The sequence below is a fragment of the Tetrao urogallus genome (assembly GCF_951394365.1).
Source record: "Tetrao urogallus genome assembly, chromosome: 5".
Classification (NCBI taxonomy): Eukaryota; Metazoa; Chordata; class Aves; order Galliformes; family Phasianidae; genus Tetrao; species Tetrao urogallus.
Window position 1 is genome coordinate 59,695,131 of NC_136818.1, and position 16,054 is coordinate 59,711,184.

Sequence of the window (16,054 nt, forward strand, 5' to 3'; positions counted from 1 at the left end):
AAGGTAGAAAGGCTCTGATACGAGGCTGGACACTGGATGCCATCCAAACATATTAAGCACACATGGCCAGAGAAGAAACTTTCTGAGAACAGAAGCCGTCAAAATTGCCCTGTCATCTTTGTATCTTTGTTGCCACTAATGTGGAGAATACTGTTTGTTTCCAAAAATATGATCAAACATCTGGCTGGCTGTAGAAATGCACTGTGGCAGTGGTTCAGCTGAGGTTGCTAAAAAAAGGTTACCTTCTGAACCAGTGACGCTTCCAAGGATTGCGTGAGTAGCCTAACTTTGGTTAGAATTAATCTTCTTTCTGTTCTTAAACTACTCATCCTACTGACAGCTACTGACACTGAGTAGTTCATCTGTTTTTACACTTTAATCTGTTTGTAAAATGCTTTCAAAGGGGGAAAAGGCAAAAACGAGTCAAACATTCTTCCCTTCCCCTTTACATCTACAAAAACAATTTCAGCTGGCTAGTTTATGAGCACCTCTAAACCTTTGTGTCAAAGGAGGGAAAGTTCTTTTAGTGGTGAAGAAACCTCTGTAAGAAGGTTTCCAAAGATTTATTGAAACACTGTGTGTGAAGCAATATTGTTTAAAGACATTGAAAAATATCGTTACGTACCTGTGGAGCCCGGTTCTTCTTTGACTTCTTTGACTTCTAATTGAAGTCAAAAGCAGAGCTTCTGTGGTGACCAGTTTATGTTCTCAATCTAAGCTGTACCAGAAGCCCCATGGATGGTTAGGTTTGCAGTGAGTGGTTCTATTTATCCGAAGAGCACGAAGCCTGCAGCTGATTTGCAGGACTTGCAAAAGAAGCTGATGAAACAACTAAATTTTGTCTCCTGAGACATTCCGTTATTTCAAAATTACTTTCTATGGAGCTTTGAAAGATTTCCTCTGGTCACCTATAGGAGCCAGGAGGAAATTTCTCCTTGATCCAGTCAATCTTTTCCCTTCTTTTGTTGCTCTGTAATTAATATTGTGGTTATGCCTTGAGATTTCTCCGAACTAAAAAATTTAACATTCCAATGAAACCACACTGTGGACTGAAAGTTTTTATTTGGGAAACATTTTTACTCACACTATCTGCATTGCAGTTGTCACCATCAAGAGCAGAAATATGGTTTCTAGAAAAGAGCATTTCAATTGTCACAACTACAGAATGGTCTACTGAGAATGGACATGACAAAGTCCAGTTAGATAGCAGAGCCTGCTTGTGATCAACAGGAGAGCATGAAAAATGCTTTTTATGCTTTCCATGCCCTAGTCAGAAGAGACACCACAATGTCTGCTAAGTTGTCCAAGGAATGACACAATTCAAAGACTGCAACTTGTTCCCAATTGCCAAAAAGGAAAGATGCTAGAAACCCCGAGAAGAAACTTCTTTCCCTACCCACAGGTTTGCTGAAGCCTGACAGGCAGCCCAGTGAGTCTGGAGCAAGCAAGTCAGCCTGAAGCTAGATGATGTCTATTACAATATATAAGTTCATAAACTGAGGTTGTTAGCATTTTGTGATGGATTAGTACAGCCCCTCCCGGCAGAAGAACACGTTCAGCTGTTTGCTGAGGGCTCTATTGTCTTCTTGCAGTTGTATTTTTCTGTGTCAACAAAGCTTCTGATAATTTAGTAGAATTTGAGGGAAAACAGATTCATCGTGGCTCCAGATCGGTTTGCAGCTACAAAACAAACTCCACAGTTAATAGGCACTGCTGATTTGCTTCATTTAGCTACCAGCAAGTGATCTTGCTCTCAGTACTGAAACTACTATTTGTTTCAGAGGCACAAGACCACGCTGTTTTTCATAAGAGTGGGTCAATGATCCGCTTTTGTAATCTTGGGTAAGATATTTAACATCTTCCCATTCCCAGGGCTAGTGCTACTGGTTTGCACTGGAAGGTTTTGCTCTCATGATGTGTATGCAGTGCAGTATGTCCCCCCTGATTCTCAGGTAATGTCTGCACGCTGATGAATTGCTGCTAATAATACAGCTGCTCTCCATGTTCCCCATCTGCCTCACTGCCAGTTCCTACATCTGTCATCTCAAAGAAAATATCCTGGAATTATGAAGCCTTGTGCTTTACTGGTTTGCCTCATACAGACCCAGATGACTTTGTGGTAGAACAAAAAATAAAAAGAAAATGCAGAAGTTGATTACTTAAAACGTTGCAGCTGCTCCTGATGTAGAATTGTCTGTTTACAACAAATACTGCTAAATCTGAGCAGACAAGATCAGACATAGGGCAAGAAAAAAGAACGTTCCAACATTTTTGGGCTTAACACCAAAAGGATTCAGGAGGCTGTGACAGTGCTGGCAACCTTTGCCTCACCAGGTTGAAATGCATGCTTAACCTGGACTTCGTAAAATCAAACTGCCACCAAGACTGTCTGTTCTATCTCCTTTCTCGCTACTTTCCTCTGCATTTCTCCCCATCAGTTCTTTCATAGTTCTCCTCCGTCATTTGCCACTGCTTTTAGACTGTTCACCAGGCTATGGCACAGGCTGAGCCTTGGTCAGCCTTGGTCAGGCCCTGCTCTGAACAGGAGAGGTATCCCCTCCGTGGGACAGGCCATGCCCACACTGTGCCCTGTGTTGGCATCTTCCTGCCATGCAGGCAGCTGTGCAGGCCCTGAGGAAGATGCCAAGAGCCAGTTCTTGGGGTGAATCTCTGGTCACAGCTAGCAGATGAGCACAAGAAGCACAAAGAGGCACAACCTGATGTTCTGTTTGGCCTTCTATGACTTTTCCCTTTTGAAAACATGTATAACTTGAGCATATAGACTTTGCTGTTCCCAGATTTTGCGTCAACCATGCAGCTGCCGAGATGACTTACATACATCTAACGAGGCTTCTTTCTTCCAGCAGCCAGTTTAATTACTGTCCTCATGACTCCTTATGAGTGTTGGTCTCAGAGTCACCACAGATAGTCATGCTACTGCTACCGCCTCATTATGTGTCCCTCTGCTAGATGTGCCTTTCTTTGTGGAAGGATGTGATGTGCCAGAGCAACAGCAGAAATGGCACTGCATGAGACACAGTGTGTGACACAAACTGTTGCCCTCTGTTGTTGGTCTCTTGGGTCACAGCTGCGTGACAGCAAATTAAATGCAGCGTCACAACAACTGGATGCAACCATTGTTTCCAGGTCTCTGTGGATGAACTCTTCTCATCACAGCAGAACAGTAAAGTTCATTTTAGCCTGCTTCTTCCATAGTTTTGAGTTCTTTACTAGCAGCAAATCTATGTAGGGATTGGCAAATAGATCATATGTAGAAAATTGCTGTCAAAATCTGAAAACACACATATCATTAAGACGGATGTGCTTGGAATCAAAGACAGCTCAAGAAAAGTTATGGCTTGAACTTTTGTCCGTTGAATGAAATATTTTTAATTGTTTTAAGCTAGTTTGTTGTGGAATGTTTTCATAACCTGAGACATAACATATGCTGCACATTATTTGTTTTGTGCAAGTGACTTTTAAAGTAACTCTTATAATTTCAATATCATGGTTGCATGTCTGAAACTTGCCAGGAAAGCAGTTATAATCATAACGTTTGTAAGAAGTCTATTTGTTCTAAGAAGTGTGATATCTTTCTGGTCCATATCATTGTTATGAACAATCATGCTTCAAGGTACTATGATGACTCATCCACTAGCAAGAGTTGCTATAAAAAGACAAACCTGTATTTCTAGGTTTCTATTCCTTTTTGACTAATTGCAAAAGCTACAAACGAACTGATTTGAGGACTCTTAGCATTTCTGGTTTTCATTTATCTCAGTAAGACTTCTTTAATTTCAGTCGCGGATGAATATGATAAACACTTCAGCAAAACAGAACTCTTCACCATCCTGTTCTTCAAAATACTGTGAGATTGCCAGCTGTCTGACTTAATTGTGCAACAAAGTTGTAAAGTTTTGAGGTTCTTAGAAGAAAGGCACTGTGTAAGGATAAAGTATAACCATTATTTCTCTGGACTAACGACCCACTCCGTTTGCTGCAAAGTCAGTCTGACAAAAATCAATGCCATCCCTTCGTCTGATCTGAATATTTAGCTGAAATTCATAGTTCTGAAAGCTATTTCTTTTTGTTGGAGATAGTGGTGACTGAATATCTTTGAAGCAAGGCTGTTCATTTGCAAAGAAGATACTTAGTCCCGAGGAGAAATCAAATAATTAGGCAGAGGTGATTTGCTCAGAGGTGCAGGTTTCTTTTGGTGAGCAGCACTCAGCATAAAAGCATCCTTCAATATGTGTTTTTAGGGCCATGGCATGCACCAGTGCTTTTCAGGGCAGAGTTTTGCAGAACCTTGCTACAGAGGACTGGAAGGAGGCTCCAGAGCCTCTTACACTGAGAACATATTAGATACACTGAGATCCTCAGTAGATGCCTTTCTGCTCTCTACATTCACACCTCTGAGAACAGTTTGCACAGTATTTGTATGCATCTTCTTGTGGTAACCCACGTGGGAAATCAGAAAAAAATCTTCACATCCATTGAAGTGGAATTTTTTCAAATTGTTTCCTTGGCGTAGACCAGAGTATGCAGAATAATTTATTTCCCGTTCTCTTTATTAAAAACATTTATACATTTAAATACCTTTTCCATGTTTCCCTCTTATTTATCTAGACTAAACAAATCTAGTTCCTCAATGGCATTTAGCATTTTCTTCCAGGGATGTTTCTCAACCCTCAGGACAGTCTTGTTCTGGTCAGCTCTTTCCAGCTTTCTCAAACCGTGGTGACACAAAGTGGGGGTCAGGCTCCCCCTGTCATTCGAGCACTTTGTCTGCAGAAACAGAAGCTTTACAGGCAATAAACCAAATCTGCACACAGACACTTGGGTAGGTTTGTGTCACCTTGCATCTGTTCTGGGCCCCATTTCTGGGCAGGTATTGGAAATCATTGGATTCTGCTGCTCACCCCACCTGATTTCAGAAAGGCAAACCCCAACTGATTGAATTATCAAGAAAATGCTGCTACTCATTTGAGTTGCAAATCTCTGCTACCTCTTTGCCTGTTTTCACTTCCACAGATTTTGGGACAACTCTTATAGCCTTAAATTCTGTACCAATCTCACCTATTTCAAAGATTTGGCAGTTCTGTCTGGGAAGAAGTATGACAAATCACATGTTTTGAGGAAAAAGTAAAATTAAAAGCAACAGTCTCCTGAATGCCTTCTGTGCTGTTTCAGCTTTCAGTTTCACAATGAGCTTGCTTAGCTGGTATAAAGGCTGGGTGCCTTTCCCACAGTTGCAGAGGTAACACCATCAGAGAAGTGCTGTAAGTACCATGTCAAGCGTGTAGGTATGATCTTATGAGGAGGCTTATTTGTTTTCCGTCCTGTTCACTGAAGGCCAACAATGTTGTGTCTTGAAGGGCTGAATGAAGCTGCCTGTAGCAAAACTTACAGTCTGTCAAAAGAGTTTACATTTTAAAGTAGCTTAGTACAACACGATGCTTAAAATAACAGATAATAGGGAGTTACACAGCCTGGAAGCTTTCATGTGAGTCTAAATCAGATTTTGCTTCTTTTTGGTACTTTGGTGAGGTGCTGAGGGCTGTGATAGGGAAGGTGTAGCACACATAGAGCTGCATGGCATGGTTCTCCTCGCATTCAGGCTGTCAGGGACAAACAATGGCAGTGCAGCAAAGACAGGCTGTGCTGTCATGGTGGTGCCCTCTGCACCCACCAAAACTCATACTTATGGGCAGCATTTAAAGTAGATAAAGCATTCAGTTTCAATCCTAGCTGCCGTGATTTTATCAGTCATTGCACCCCAGTGGAGAAGAATGGGGAGAAGCTGAAATGAACCTCTTAGTAAAACATGAAAACTGCCTTGCAGGTCTGATTTGGAAGAAACTCCAAGTTTTGTTGATACAACCATAACTAACTTTGAACAAGCGTGTGACATCTCACTGTTCTCAAGCCACTGGAGCTGGAAGAGCAGCTAGGAGGCTGTCTTTTGTCTTCAAATTAGACCAAAAAAAATTAGAAATGCGTATTTTTCTCAGTATGTTACTGGCACTCCAATGTAACTGTGTGTCCATTTCCTGTTTTCCAGATAAACACTAATGTGCTAGTTGAATTTTTCCTTAAAAATTGAAGGAGGGCATCATAAAACTAAGCTGTTACTTTGTCACCAAAATATACATAAGGTTTTTATTTTCTGAACATAAATGTGAAGATAAAGGAGATAGGAGATTTTGGTCAAAACCTGGTGAACTTTCGGACTATCTGGTTTAAAAAAAAAAAGTAATCTGATCAGAGAAATTGTTGAATCAGTTTAAGTTTAATCTTGGGCCATGAATCTGGGTTCAGCTCCATTAGTTAGTTCCCTAACTAGTTCCTTTGTTAATTTGATTGGCACCTGAGTTACATTACTGTGAGATCAAAATCAATTTATTTACCTTATGAGAAACAGGATAGTCATTACAGAAAATACAGAATTGTATCTATTAAAACTACTCTATGCTTTGCTTTGAGTACAAGCAAATGTAACAGGTTTCTGCAGGTGTTTCTGAAGGGTTAGCAGAATATCCTTTCTCCCATGCTCAGAAGGAATGGACTTAATCATGGTGTGTGGGTCTCCCAGTGCTGCAGGACATTTAATACGCTCAGAAAGGTGTCTGTTCTGTGGTGAAAGCCAAGTTTGCTTTTACAGTCAGTACCTATAATGCAGTGAGAGAGTTAATAACCATTTTATTAGCGCTGCAGAAACCTTTTGCACCTCTCCAGAGAAGAAGCAACTTTTTCTTCTGTGAGTAGCTGAAGTGGCCTTTGGAAGTTTTCACTCTTGGGATCCAAATGCTTGCTTACATTCAAAACCTGTATCATCCAATTCGTCTCCAGAGAAGCAAAAGTAGGTTTGACGAGCTGGATTTGGGTTTGCAATTGTTTCTGGTTTTGTTTAAGATTCGAAGGCTGTAAATGTGCACAATACTCAAGGAAAATCATTATCTAATGGGAGCAGTGGGAACTATGAAGTCTTAAGGAAAACCTTAGAAGGGGTCATACACAGACTCCCTAGGGCTGTGCAGGGTTGGCACGGCCAGGTACCTCATCCCGTATGTGTGAGGACTCTGCCTCTCCCAGTTCTAAACACGAAGGTCTGCGTACTGACACCACTCCTCCTGCTACACCTACAGATCTAGGTAGAAATGATCAGCTTGAGAAAAGAAGTGTTTTCTGTTACAGAAAGTGATTTAGTACAGTGTTTGCTCTATGCTGTAATGCTCTAGTCCACGTACAGAATGTCAGTGTGAGTCTTCACTTGATATTGTTAGCTTGCTTGTGCTTTGTTCAGAGGATGCAAAGACTCAATGGTCAATGATGGGTGGTTCTGAAAAACCAAGTGGTGACTCTGTCTTCCACAAATCACAGAACAATGTGGATTGGAAGGGGTCTTTGGAGATCTTCTAGTCCAAGCCCCTGCTAAAGCAAGCTCTTCCATTTGAGTTTTTTCATGAGCTCCTTGCTTACTCATATGGGTCTCCTGCCACCTTTGCCTGATTTCTTACTCTTAGGCAATCTTGAGCTTCGAAAAAGCGGTGCTTAAATGTCAACCAACTCTCCTGTGCCACCAATGCTTTAACCCATGGGATATGTCCAAGTAAGCCCTTGAAAAGATCAAAGTTGGCTCTCCTGAAGCCCATGGCTGCAGTTGTACTTATTACCTCATTTGTAGAGAAGTCACAGTTCATGCCTTTTTAAAGTACTTCCCACATTGTCTTACAGTTTTTTTTTCGTTCATTCTTCACCCCTTTCTCTATAAGAATTTCATTTCAACATTATGAAAAAGACTTACTAGTTTATGTTTATAATTTTTTTTCAAATGTTCTTTAATGTAAGACAAAATTTGATTGAATTATTGCTGTGGCTTATGCAGCAGAGAGGATACAGACATATGGAAGAGGGAAAGAGGCATGCAGAATTTCCCAATCTGTTTATCCACAGTAAGGACCTTTTATTTGTAATTTGGGACTAGAGTAAACAAGATCTTTTTCAATGCTCTAAGGACTTTAGGAGATGGCAATGTAAGCAACCAACTGGACAGTAAATTTGTGTGCAGTTTTCAACACCACTACCAAGGCGCATTTCTTCCCAGTAAAGACATTGAGAAATGAGGTTGGCTAGCATCTGTAAGAATCAAGTCACTTGGTCTAAATGTCTTATTATTTTCATTTAGGGCTTTGTTTAGGAGGTTTAATACATAGCTCTTGGTTCCCCATTTGGTCTATAAATCTACAGCAAATGCTAGATTTTACTGGCAGTAATTTCATCTCGAAACCTTAGTGTCATTTTTTTCTGATTTACATCAGAAAATATACTCCTGATCCACAGCAGCACAAATGGAGCTCAGCAGTGTTTCTGTACCCCATAAATCAGAGGTGTTCAGGATAACCACGCGTCAGAGCAGAGGCCTGTGCAGCCACACATAGGCTCTGGGTTGCCTTTGAGCCTCTATAGCTCACCCATTAACTGTGCAATCTGGAAAGCAAGAGGTGTTAATCCATGGCTACTAGTCACAACTAGCTGAAATGCTGCTGGACAGTGGGCTTTGGTTCCTATCTGAATATTCCTTAAAAAACCTACTGAGCACATCTGGTAGTCGTAGCCATGGATGGGGAACCTTACCAAGCTCTATGTCTTCTGCAGGAGGAGTTTTTGTCATCTGTGGCTGGGTAAATTGAAAATTCCCAAATCCTATTGGTTATAGAAAGGGGCTTTCATGTGAATGTGAAAATGTCTATAAATAGTTGTACACACACACGTACATGCATTTACACTTTTTTATATAATTACAGCATACTTTTAATGAGTAAGAATGTGGGCTGCCTAAAAACTGTCTTTATAGATAATTAGTCCCAAAGGTCTTAAACTGGTTAACCATCAAGGCATACTGCAAAAGACCTCTCTTTGGTAAGGGCTTTTTGAAGGAGCTGAATGTACAACCTCTCTGAAGGGAGGAGAGGATGAAAAGAGTTTATGTGCTTGGTTGACACAGCTCTTTTTTGATATGATTATTTTAAAACCGACAGGTTATTTTTGTCCTTCTAATGATGAATTAAAGCATCCAGACACTTCTGCATGCATCTTGCTGTATTATTGATATAAAAATCAATATATACAAATGCTCTGCTCTTGTTTTTCTTTGAAATCTTGCTAGTTGTTTTTTTTTTTTTTAAAAAAAAAGATGGATTTTTCAGACAGCACAATGAATCATCAGTGAAGTGAAAACACTGGGCAAATTCTCTTTTGTTTAAGAGAATGGCCTGTACACAGTTCAGGCCAGCACATTTTTCATGGGATGCAAGGGAGCAGTTCAAAGAATTGGCAAGGAGTGGGTCCTGCATATTCATGAGGCTGGGCAAGGAGGTGAAGGTACAGGAGAAGGCAGAAAAGCAATGTGAGGATAGAGTGGAATGCGGAGTGAGTTACCACGGTATCCTATTTTACTGCTGTTTGACGTAAAGCTCCTTTGCTTTTACACAACCACTGGAATTGAATGGAAGCAGTGCAGGGAGTAAATAATGAATGTGTCTTTTACATGCTAACAGAGGAGAATCTGCACCTCATCACAGAGATAATGTGCCCCTCTGTTCTCCCCCCAGTCTCCAGCCTACGTTCCAGAAGTCAGTCAAGATCTTATCCAACAGACAGAGGAAAAACTCGAAAACAGTCCCTGCAAAGAGCTATTCTCTCACTGTACAAAGTAAGTATAACTTGATATCCAAAGACCACATGGCTGCAGTCAACAGCTTGTAAAGACTGTCAGGTAAAGAGAGATTTCGATTTGAAATCAGGGCATGTACCTTCCGCTTATATTCATAATCTTAGAGGCGTAACTGACAAGCAGTGAAGTCATTTCATCCCGACAAAATATAATAAATATTTCCATGCCATTATATACACTACACACAAGCACTTAGTGTTTTAGGTATTTGACAGAGCGTTCTAGCCAAGTGAACCAGCCATGGATTTCATGCTGCGTGAAAAGAGCTACAATGCTAATATATCCAAAGAAAACATCTCTGTTTCAAAGTGAATAAAAATTAAGTGGCTATACAGACCATTTAGACAGAGGAATGTGCAAACTTGCTTTGCATAGCTTTTCCAGAAAATCTTCAGCAGCAGAAAGGGGCTTTTTTAAAGCTTTCTGTCTGTCTGTGGAGTTCAAATGAACGTGCATTATTTCATCCTTTGTCTGGGAAAAGGCTTATCAGGTTTTGTAGTGGTGAGGCAATTTGCACTATTATGTTCTAAAGCTCCAGGTATGCAGTCTGCAGTTGCAAATACTGACCTGAGTATGTTCATAGCAGTGATCTTAAACCAACAGAAATATGAAAAGGAGGGATCATCACAAGCTGGCCCATGTGGTTTCTGGCTGAGCACAGTTTGTTTTCCCTGGATGATGTAATGGGGATTTGTAAAATTCGCTCTGCTGTCATTCATTGTTTTGACTCATTTCATTGACCTTTTCTGTTTCCAGTTATTCTTTGCATTGGTAGGAGATGTGGGTTATTTCTGGCCTTCTCTTATAACATAACTAGTTTACTTGCGTTGGCCCAATGTCCATTTTGAGATGCTAGCATAACTTACACCAGTTGTGTGTGCCAGTCACAATGACAAAGGCAGAGCTGTGCTTGACATAGAAAACCCTGATGTCCGTTTCCATTTCTGAAATCGATTTGAAAGCTGACAGTTTACTGTAAAATGCACTCTGTTGTTGCCAAAGAGGGGAACTAAAAGCAAACAAGTGCTGAAAAGCGGCTATTGTTCTCTGAAATACGTGAAGCTTTTAATTAACTGAATGAAATGGGCTAACATTGAGCTCCACTTCATTCGGGCTCTTATTCACAGACAGCCATCCCTTCTTCTGAAGCAAAACTGATCAATTAGCCAGCTTAGAGACTTTGTACATAAATATGCTGATTGTTTTAAGTGGACTGAAATGAGCTCAGAAGGAAGTCTTAAAAATTCGCTGTTGGCATTTACTAAACGTACAGAATAATGTTAATTTTGGAAGTGCTCACAGCCAGACTGAAAAAGGGAGCATGCACACAAATATGAAACTTAGTCCCGTTGGAACAGGAATGGGGATGAATTTCAGACAAGTTGCTTTAGATAAGATCAGTCTGTAGAAGAAATGTGTGTATAGCTGTATGTGCTGTTTCGATCTTCAGTATTTTGACTTTTTTCTCCTGCCTTCCCCCAATTTCCACAATATTTTCAGTTTGAATCAGAAATTTTTTTTAAAGCTTATTAAGGCTAGGTGATCTTTTTATTTGTAAGCTTGAATTTTCATAAAAAATTCAAATAGCTGAGAAATTCCAAAAATGGAGGAATAGCGGTTCATAAATGGAAGGGATCTGAGCTGCATTATTCTTCCTGAATTGTTTGCTCATGTCTAGAACCACTCGAGGAAGAGCCGGTTTATTAATTTGCAAACCAGAGTAGTTGTTCAGAGAGGATTTCATCCTCCAGCAAAAGCTAAGGAAGTGTCTATATACACTTATGTACCGGCACCACTGCCAGCAGAGGCAGATGCAGTAGCCTCAGTAATCCAAGAACCAAAACCAAAATCCTCCAGTGAACAGCATGACAGCCTCCATCTCAGCAGCTCTCTCAGCTCAGCCCGAGTTTTCTTAGCTCTAAACCTTTGGCCTTCCTTAGGGAATGTCTGTTGGTCTTTGGCTGCTTGTTGCCTGTCGTAAGTAACGTTTTTATCAGTAACATTTGCAGATTGTCCTTTCCATGAAGACTTTACTGTCATAATGTGAGGACCCAATTCTTATTATTGATCCAGAAACATATTCAGATCCCTATTCAGACTCTCTTTCCTCCATTTTATTCTATGAGGCACATTGCTATTAGGAAAAAGCTTTTGACTTCAATCAGTTACCAGTTCTTCTGTATAACAGGAGTTGAGACAGATTTTATTTTTTGCTCAAAATAATGCCCCTAATGTTCTCTTTTGAACAAAAATGGGTTTCATCCAGAAATTTTTAACCCAGATCCATCTCCCAAAGTTTAGGAGCTCTTCTGCTGTGGGTGTTGTAATAAGGTGGTCTTAGTTTACTAAGAAAAGCAAATATACTTATGTCTAACAGCCTTTGTAAAAATCCATTTAAGCCAGTGGGAGAATCCTTGTTAATTTTCAGCAAGCATAACAAGTACATATTACTTACCAGGCAGCTGGTATTAGGTCTTCTGTTATGAAACACAATAAGCATATCAATTTGTTCCTAGGTTGAAACCATGAGTAAAATAAAGTAGTAATTAAATAGATGTCAAATGTCCTTATCGTTCAAGAAGTCAGGATTTTCTCCTCTTGTTTCATTTCTCTTTTGCTCCAAGTTCAGGATTTTAAAATGTTTATATATCCTTTTCATCTGAGATAGATCTGTCCTTGACCACCTCAGTGGGGAACCATTCCAAGAATACCTGAACAGCATGTACTTTGACAGGTTTCTCCAGTGGAAGTGGTTGGAAAGGTAAGTGTCACAATTTATTTTTTTAAATAAAAACGAATACAAAATATTTATTTCAGTTTCCATGGAAAGCCTGTAGAATATAATCTCAATCTAACAGCTGACGTGGTACCGGTTTGCTCCTTTCGCTTTTGAGGTAAATAGTTTGGCCTTCCTTCAGCATTACTAGTGTCTCCTCCCAATATCTGCCATTTATGGCCTTCTCTGTGCAGCAATTCTCTACTTCTTTCCACTGTTGTCATTTGAAAAGATTCATCAAGGCTCATTCCCCCTCTCCCTGAGCTGTACTCCAGGGAAATTATCCCAGAGAGGTCCAGGAAGGCTTTTCTAATTTTAGCATTTGCTTGCAGCTGTTCATTGTTAGAAGGTTCAAGACGAAGTAATGGTTTAGCCACAGGAAGATGCCACATAGAAAAGTTATTGTTATGCTGGCTTTGGATTCAATTTAAACACAAACTGTGTCTCAAGATGTGATCATCCAACAAGCACAACTTGTGACTGGGTTATGTATAATCCTTGATCCTTGAGGTCCCTTCCAACCCTAGCCATTCTATGATTCTATGATTCTCCTGGAAGCAGCTTGGGCACTTTCTTTGCTCAGCATGCTTGTGCATGCCCAGTGAATAGGACAAAACTTGTAGCCCATAAAAAATAGGAATCCAAGCCTCCTCAGTGATCCAAAAAACCTCTGTGGCCAATTTCATTGTGGGCCCTGTCAGAGTGAGCTATTTGTTGCACAGCAAAAGGCCACATTGCGCTTGTTTATGACCTACCTTCATGCATCTATACTGCTAAATGTAAGCTACACATCCCATCTCTGGCTTTTACATTTGCAAACGCTGTGCCCAAGAAAGACTGAAACAGATGCTGCTTGCTAGGGAAGCAAATAATAAAAGAGAAATCTCTCCCAGAACACCAGGGAGGCTGTTTTGGCTTCTAAAGCTACAGTGTTCTGCCATTTAATGGTATTAAGTATGATAGGCATATTAGGTATGTTTAAAATATGTTCAACATTTGTTGTCTTTCTGCTTAGCAGAATATGGTGACTATTTGTCTAAACCAGTTATCGCAATTATGAAAACGCTGTAGAACAGACAAAAAAGCAGCATGTAGGTCCTCGCACCATATTTATTGGCTGGACCTCTAAGGACACATTTAATAACCAAGCAGCCTTAGTGGGTATTTATTTGCAGGGAAGGGACCTTTGCCTCTTCCATGCTGGAGAGTGCTGGAGAGTACCCAGCAGATGAACACTGCTGGCTAACAGTGACCTTGAGTTGAGAGGCACCAGTTTCCACAAATGGCATTAATTACGGCAGATCAGTTAGGGCCAGACCCTTGAGTGGTGTGCATAAGCGTAAGAGCTCAGGGATTAAAGGAGCTGTGCCAGTAACTCTCCCTGCAAAGTTACAAAGCTGCTGCACAAGAGGGAAGGGAAGTGGTGGGCAGAGGGGAGAGCTGTTTCATGCCAAGACATGCTCCACATGCCATCTCGACTAAATCCAGAATTTACCCTTCCATTTCAGTTGAAAAACATCAGATGATTCATCTCTAGCCATGCTATTTCCTAGCCATTTTCTCATTTAAGACAAGGAATTTTCTCAAATACTTTGAGGATTTTTTTTTTTCCATTATCCCAACAAATGTGAGAAGCTACTGGCCGTGCCTATCCAGCTTAAGAAGCCGGGAGAACTGTTTTTTTTAGGATTAGCCAAGAGATGTTAGTGATTGGAATCTGCTGGCTCAAACAGAGAGTCACACAGTCCATTTACTCCAGGGACATTGCTGAGCACGTAGTTATCACTGCTAATTGTTGCTTTTAACCCCAATAGCATTCTCAGCGTTTTCTTAGAAGCCTGAAAATAGCATCTTCTAGTTTTGGCCGTTTGCATGCTTTTCTTCACCTACTTATAAAAAACAATAGCAAACATAAATGAAACAATTTGCTTTAATGTTTATTCTTTATTGTCATCGACCCCATCACTGCGCTGCTAGAACAGCCACGTTATTGTGCTCCCTCTGCCGGCTGGCTGCCCGCCAAAGGAAAACAACGCTGCTATGCGGTTCTGATGAATGTTCATATTGATTGCCAGTGTAATTTTAAAATTTCAGTGATAGACTGGTGGACACAAAATCAGATGTCTCAGAATCCAGAGTACTTTCTCTGTCACACTGTAGAACTTCGATGATAGCCAATGTGGTGGAAGTAAGATTTAGGGCTGCAGCCCTTTAGGAAGAGCAGAATTTTGTGGGAATCCTGTAAGATCTTGTGGTGGCTGTGTTTGTACAATTACATAGATACTTATTTAACCCTTAATTTGGCCTTTAAATTGCTACTGAATATACACACAATTTAACTCACTAGAGGGAGAAGAAAAAAAAGAAGAGTCTGCTAATTTGCTTAAAAATGGAACCAGGAGACTGTCTTGTCAGGTGAATGGTCTCAGCTAATCTGTTTCACATGCCCCCCAAAGGAAAGAGATGCTTTTCCTCCTTTTTTGCCCAGTGCTGTGGTCCCAAGAGGCAGGTAATTCCGGTTGGGCCGGAAGGGCTCCCAGCCCTGCTTCCTGCTCCTACCCCTCCTGTGAATGGGATCTGAATCCTCCATTCCAGCTCCTGGGATTGTTTTTTGCTTGTTTCATATTGATTTCCTGTTTTGCTTAAGGTCAAGAAAACATAAGTATTTTCATAGTGATTGAATCTTGGATCTCATTTTCTCAACTTGAAGAACGAGCAAAGTAATTAGATGTTAGCTCAGCATTACCCTTAAAAAAACATACCATGAGATGATCTGCAGGATTCATGTGTTGTTGCAAGCCCTCATGCCTCGTGTCTGCTTAACGAAGGCCAAAGCTATATAATGGAGATTCAGAACCCTCCTCAGTCCTAAGATGCTAGCTGAAATTATACTGATGACTCACTAATGTGTTGTATTTTATTACAGCTTAATATGTTGGAATTGAAAAGTTCAAGCCATACATAGCATTGAAGTAATGTAATTACATAATTATATATTATATTATACTATATAATTACCTCGAAATAATTTGATTATATAATATTTATCTATTTTGCTTTTCAAAAGTATGCCCTGAAATAAATAAATCACAGAGAGTGCATTAAATGTAGTGTGTCTTTTTTTTTTTCCTTTTCTTCCAGGCAACCAGTAACGAAAAACACGTTTAGGCAGTACAGGGTGCTAGGGAAAGGCGGCTTTGGGGAGGTGAGTGGTTCTGAAAGTTTCTGTTCTGTTTGTTGCTTCTCAGGAACTGCAGTTATAGTATCTAAATGAGACAGAGGCTGATTTTCATTAATTGCTGATAGTTTTGGTTAACCTCTCTGACACAGCAATCTCAAAAGAACACTCTTGAAAATTATTTTGTATTTGACTGTTGCATTCACATTAGAATTAGGGTCACACCCTTATTTGTATTTTACTAAAGGCTTGAGGTCACTGCCTAGGCAGCAGAGTCCAAGGAGGCCAAGGCAGGCCTTTGCTGAGCAGATTACCATCTACACAGACAAAAGGAGGTGGGATAGGAAGCAGGCGGAGGAAAGTG

At 40.4% G+C, this 16,054-nt stretch overlaps 1 protein-coding gene across 1 annotated transcript in view; it reads left to right on the top strand.

Annotated features, from left to right (window-relative positions):
• The window catches only part of GRK5 (G protein-coupled receptor kinase 5), a gene marked incomplete at both ends in the record, with an annotated part of 156,772 nt that overhangs the window by 121,211 nt on the left and 19,507 nt on the right, over positions 1 to 16,054 (top strand). Inside the window, 3 exons of the mRNA XM_079535438.1 lie at positions 9,615 to 9,715; positions 12,405 to 12,497; positions 15,654 to 15,717. Of these exons, the coding sequence (XP_079391564.1) occupies positions 9,615 to 9,715; positions 12,405 to 12,497; positions 15,654 to 15,717 (258 nt within the window). The remainder of the gene's footprint in view (positions 1 to 9,614; positions 9,716 to 12,404; positions 12,498 to 15,653; positions 15,718 to 16,054) is intronic.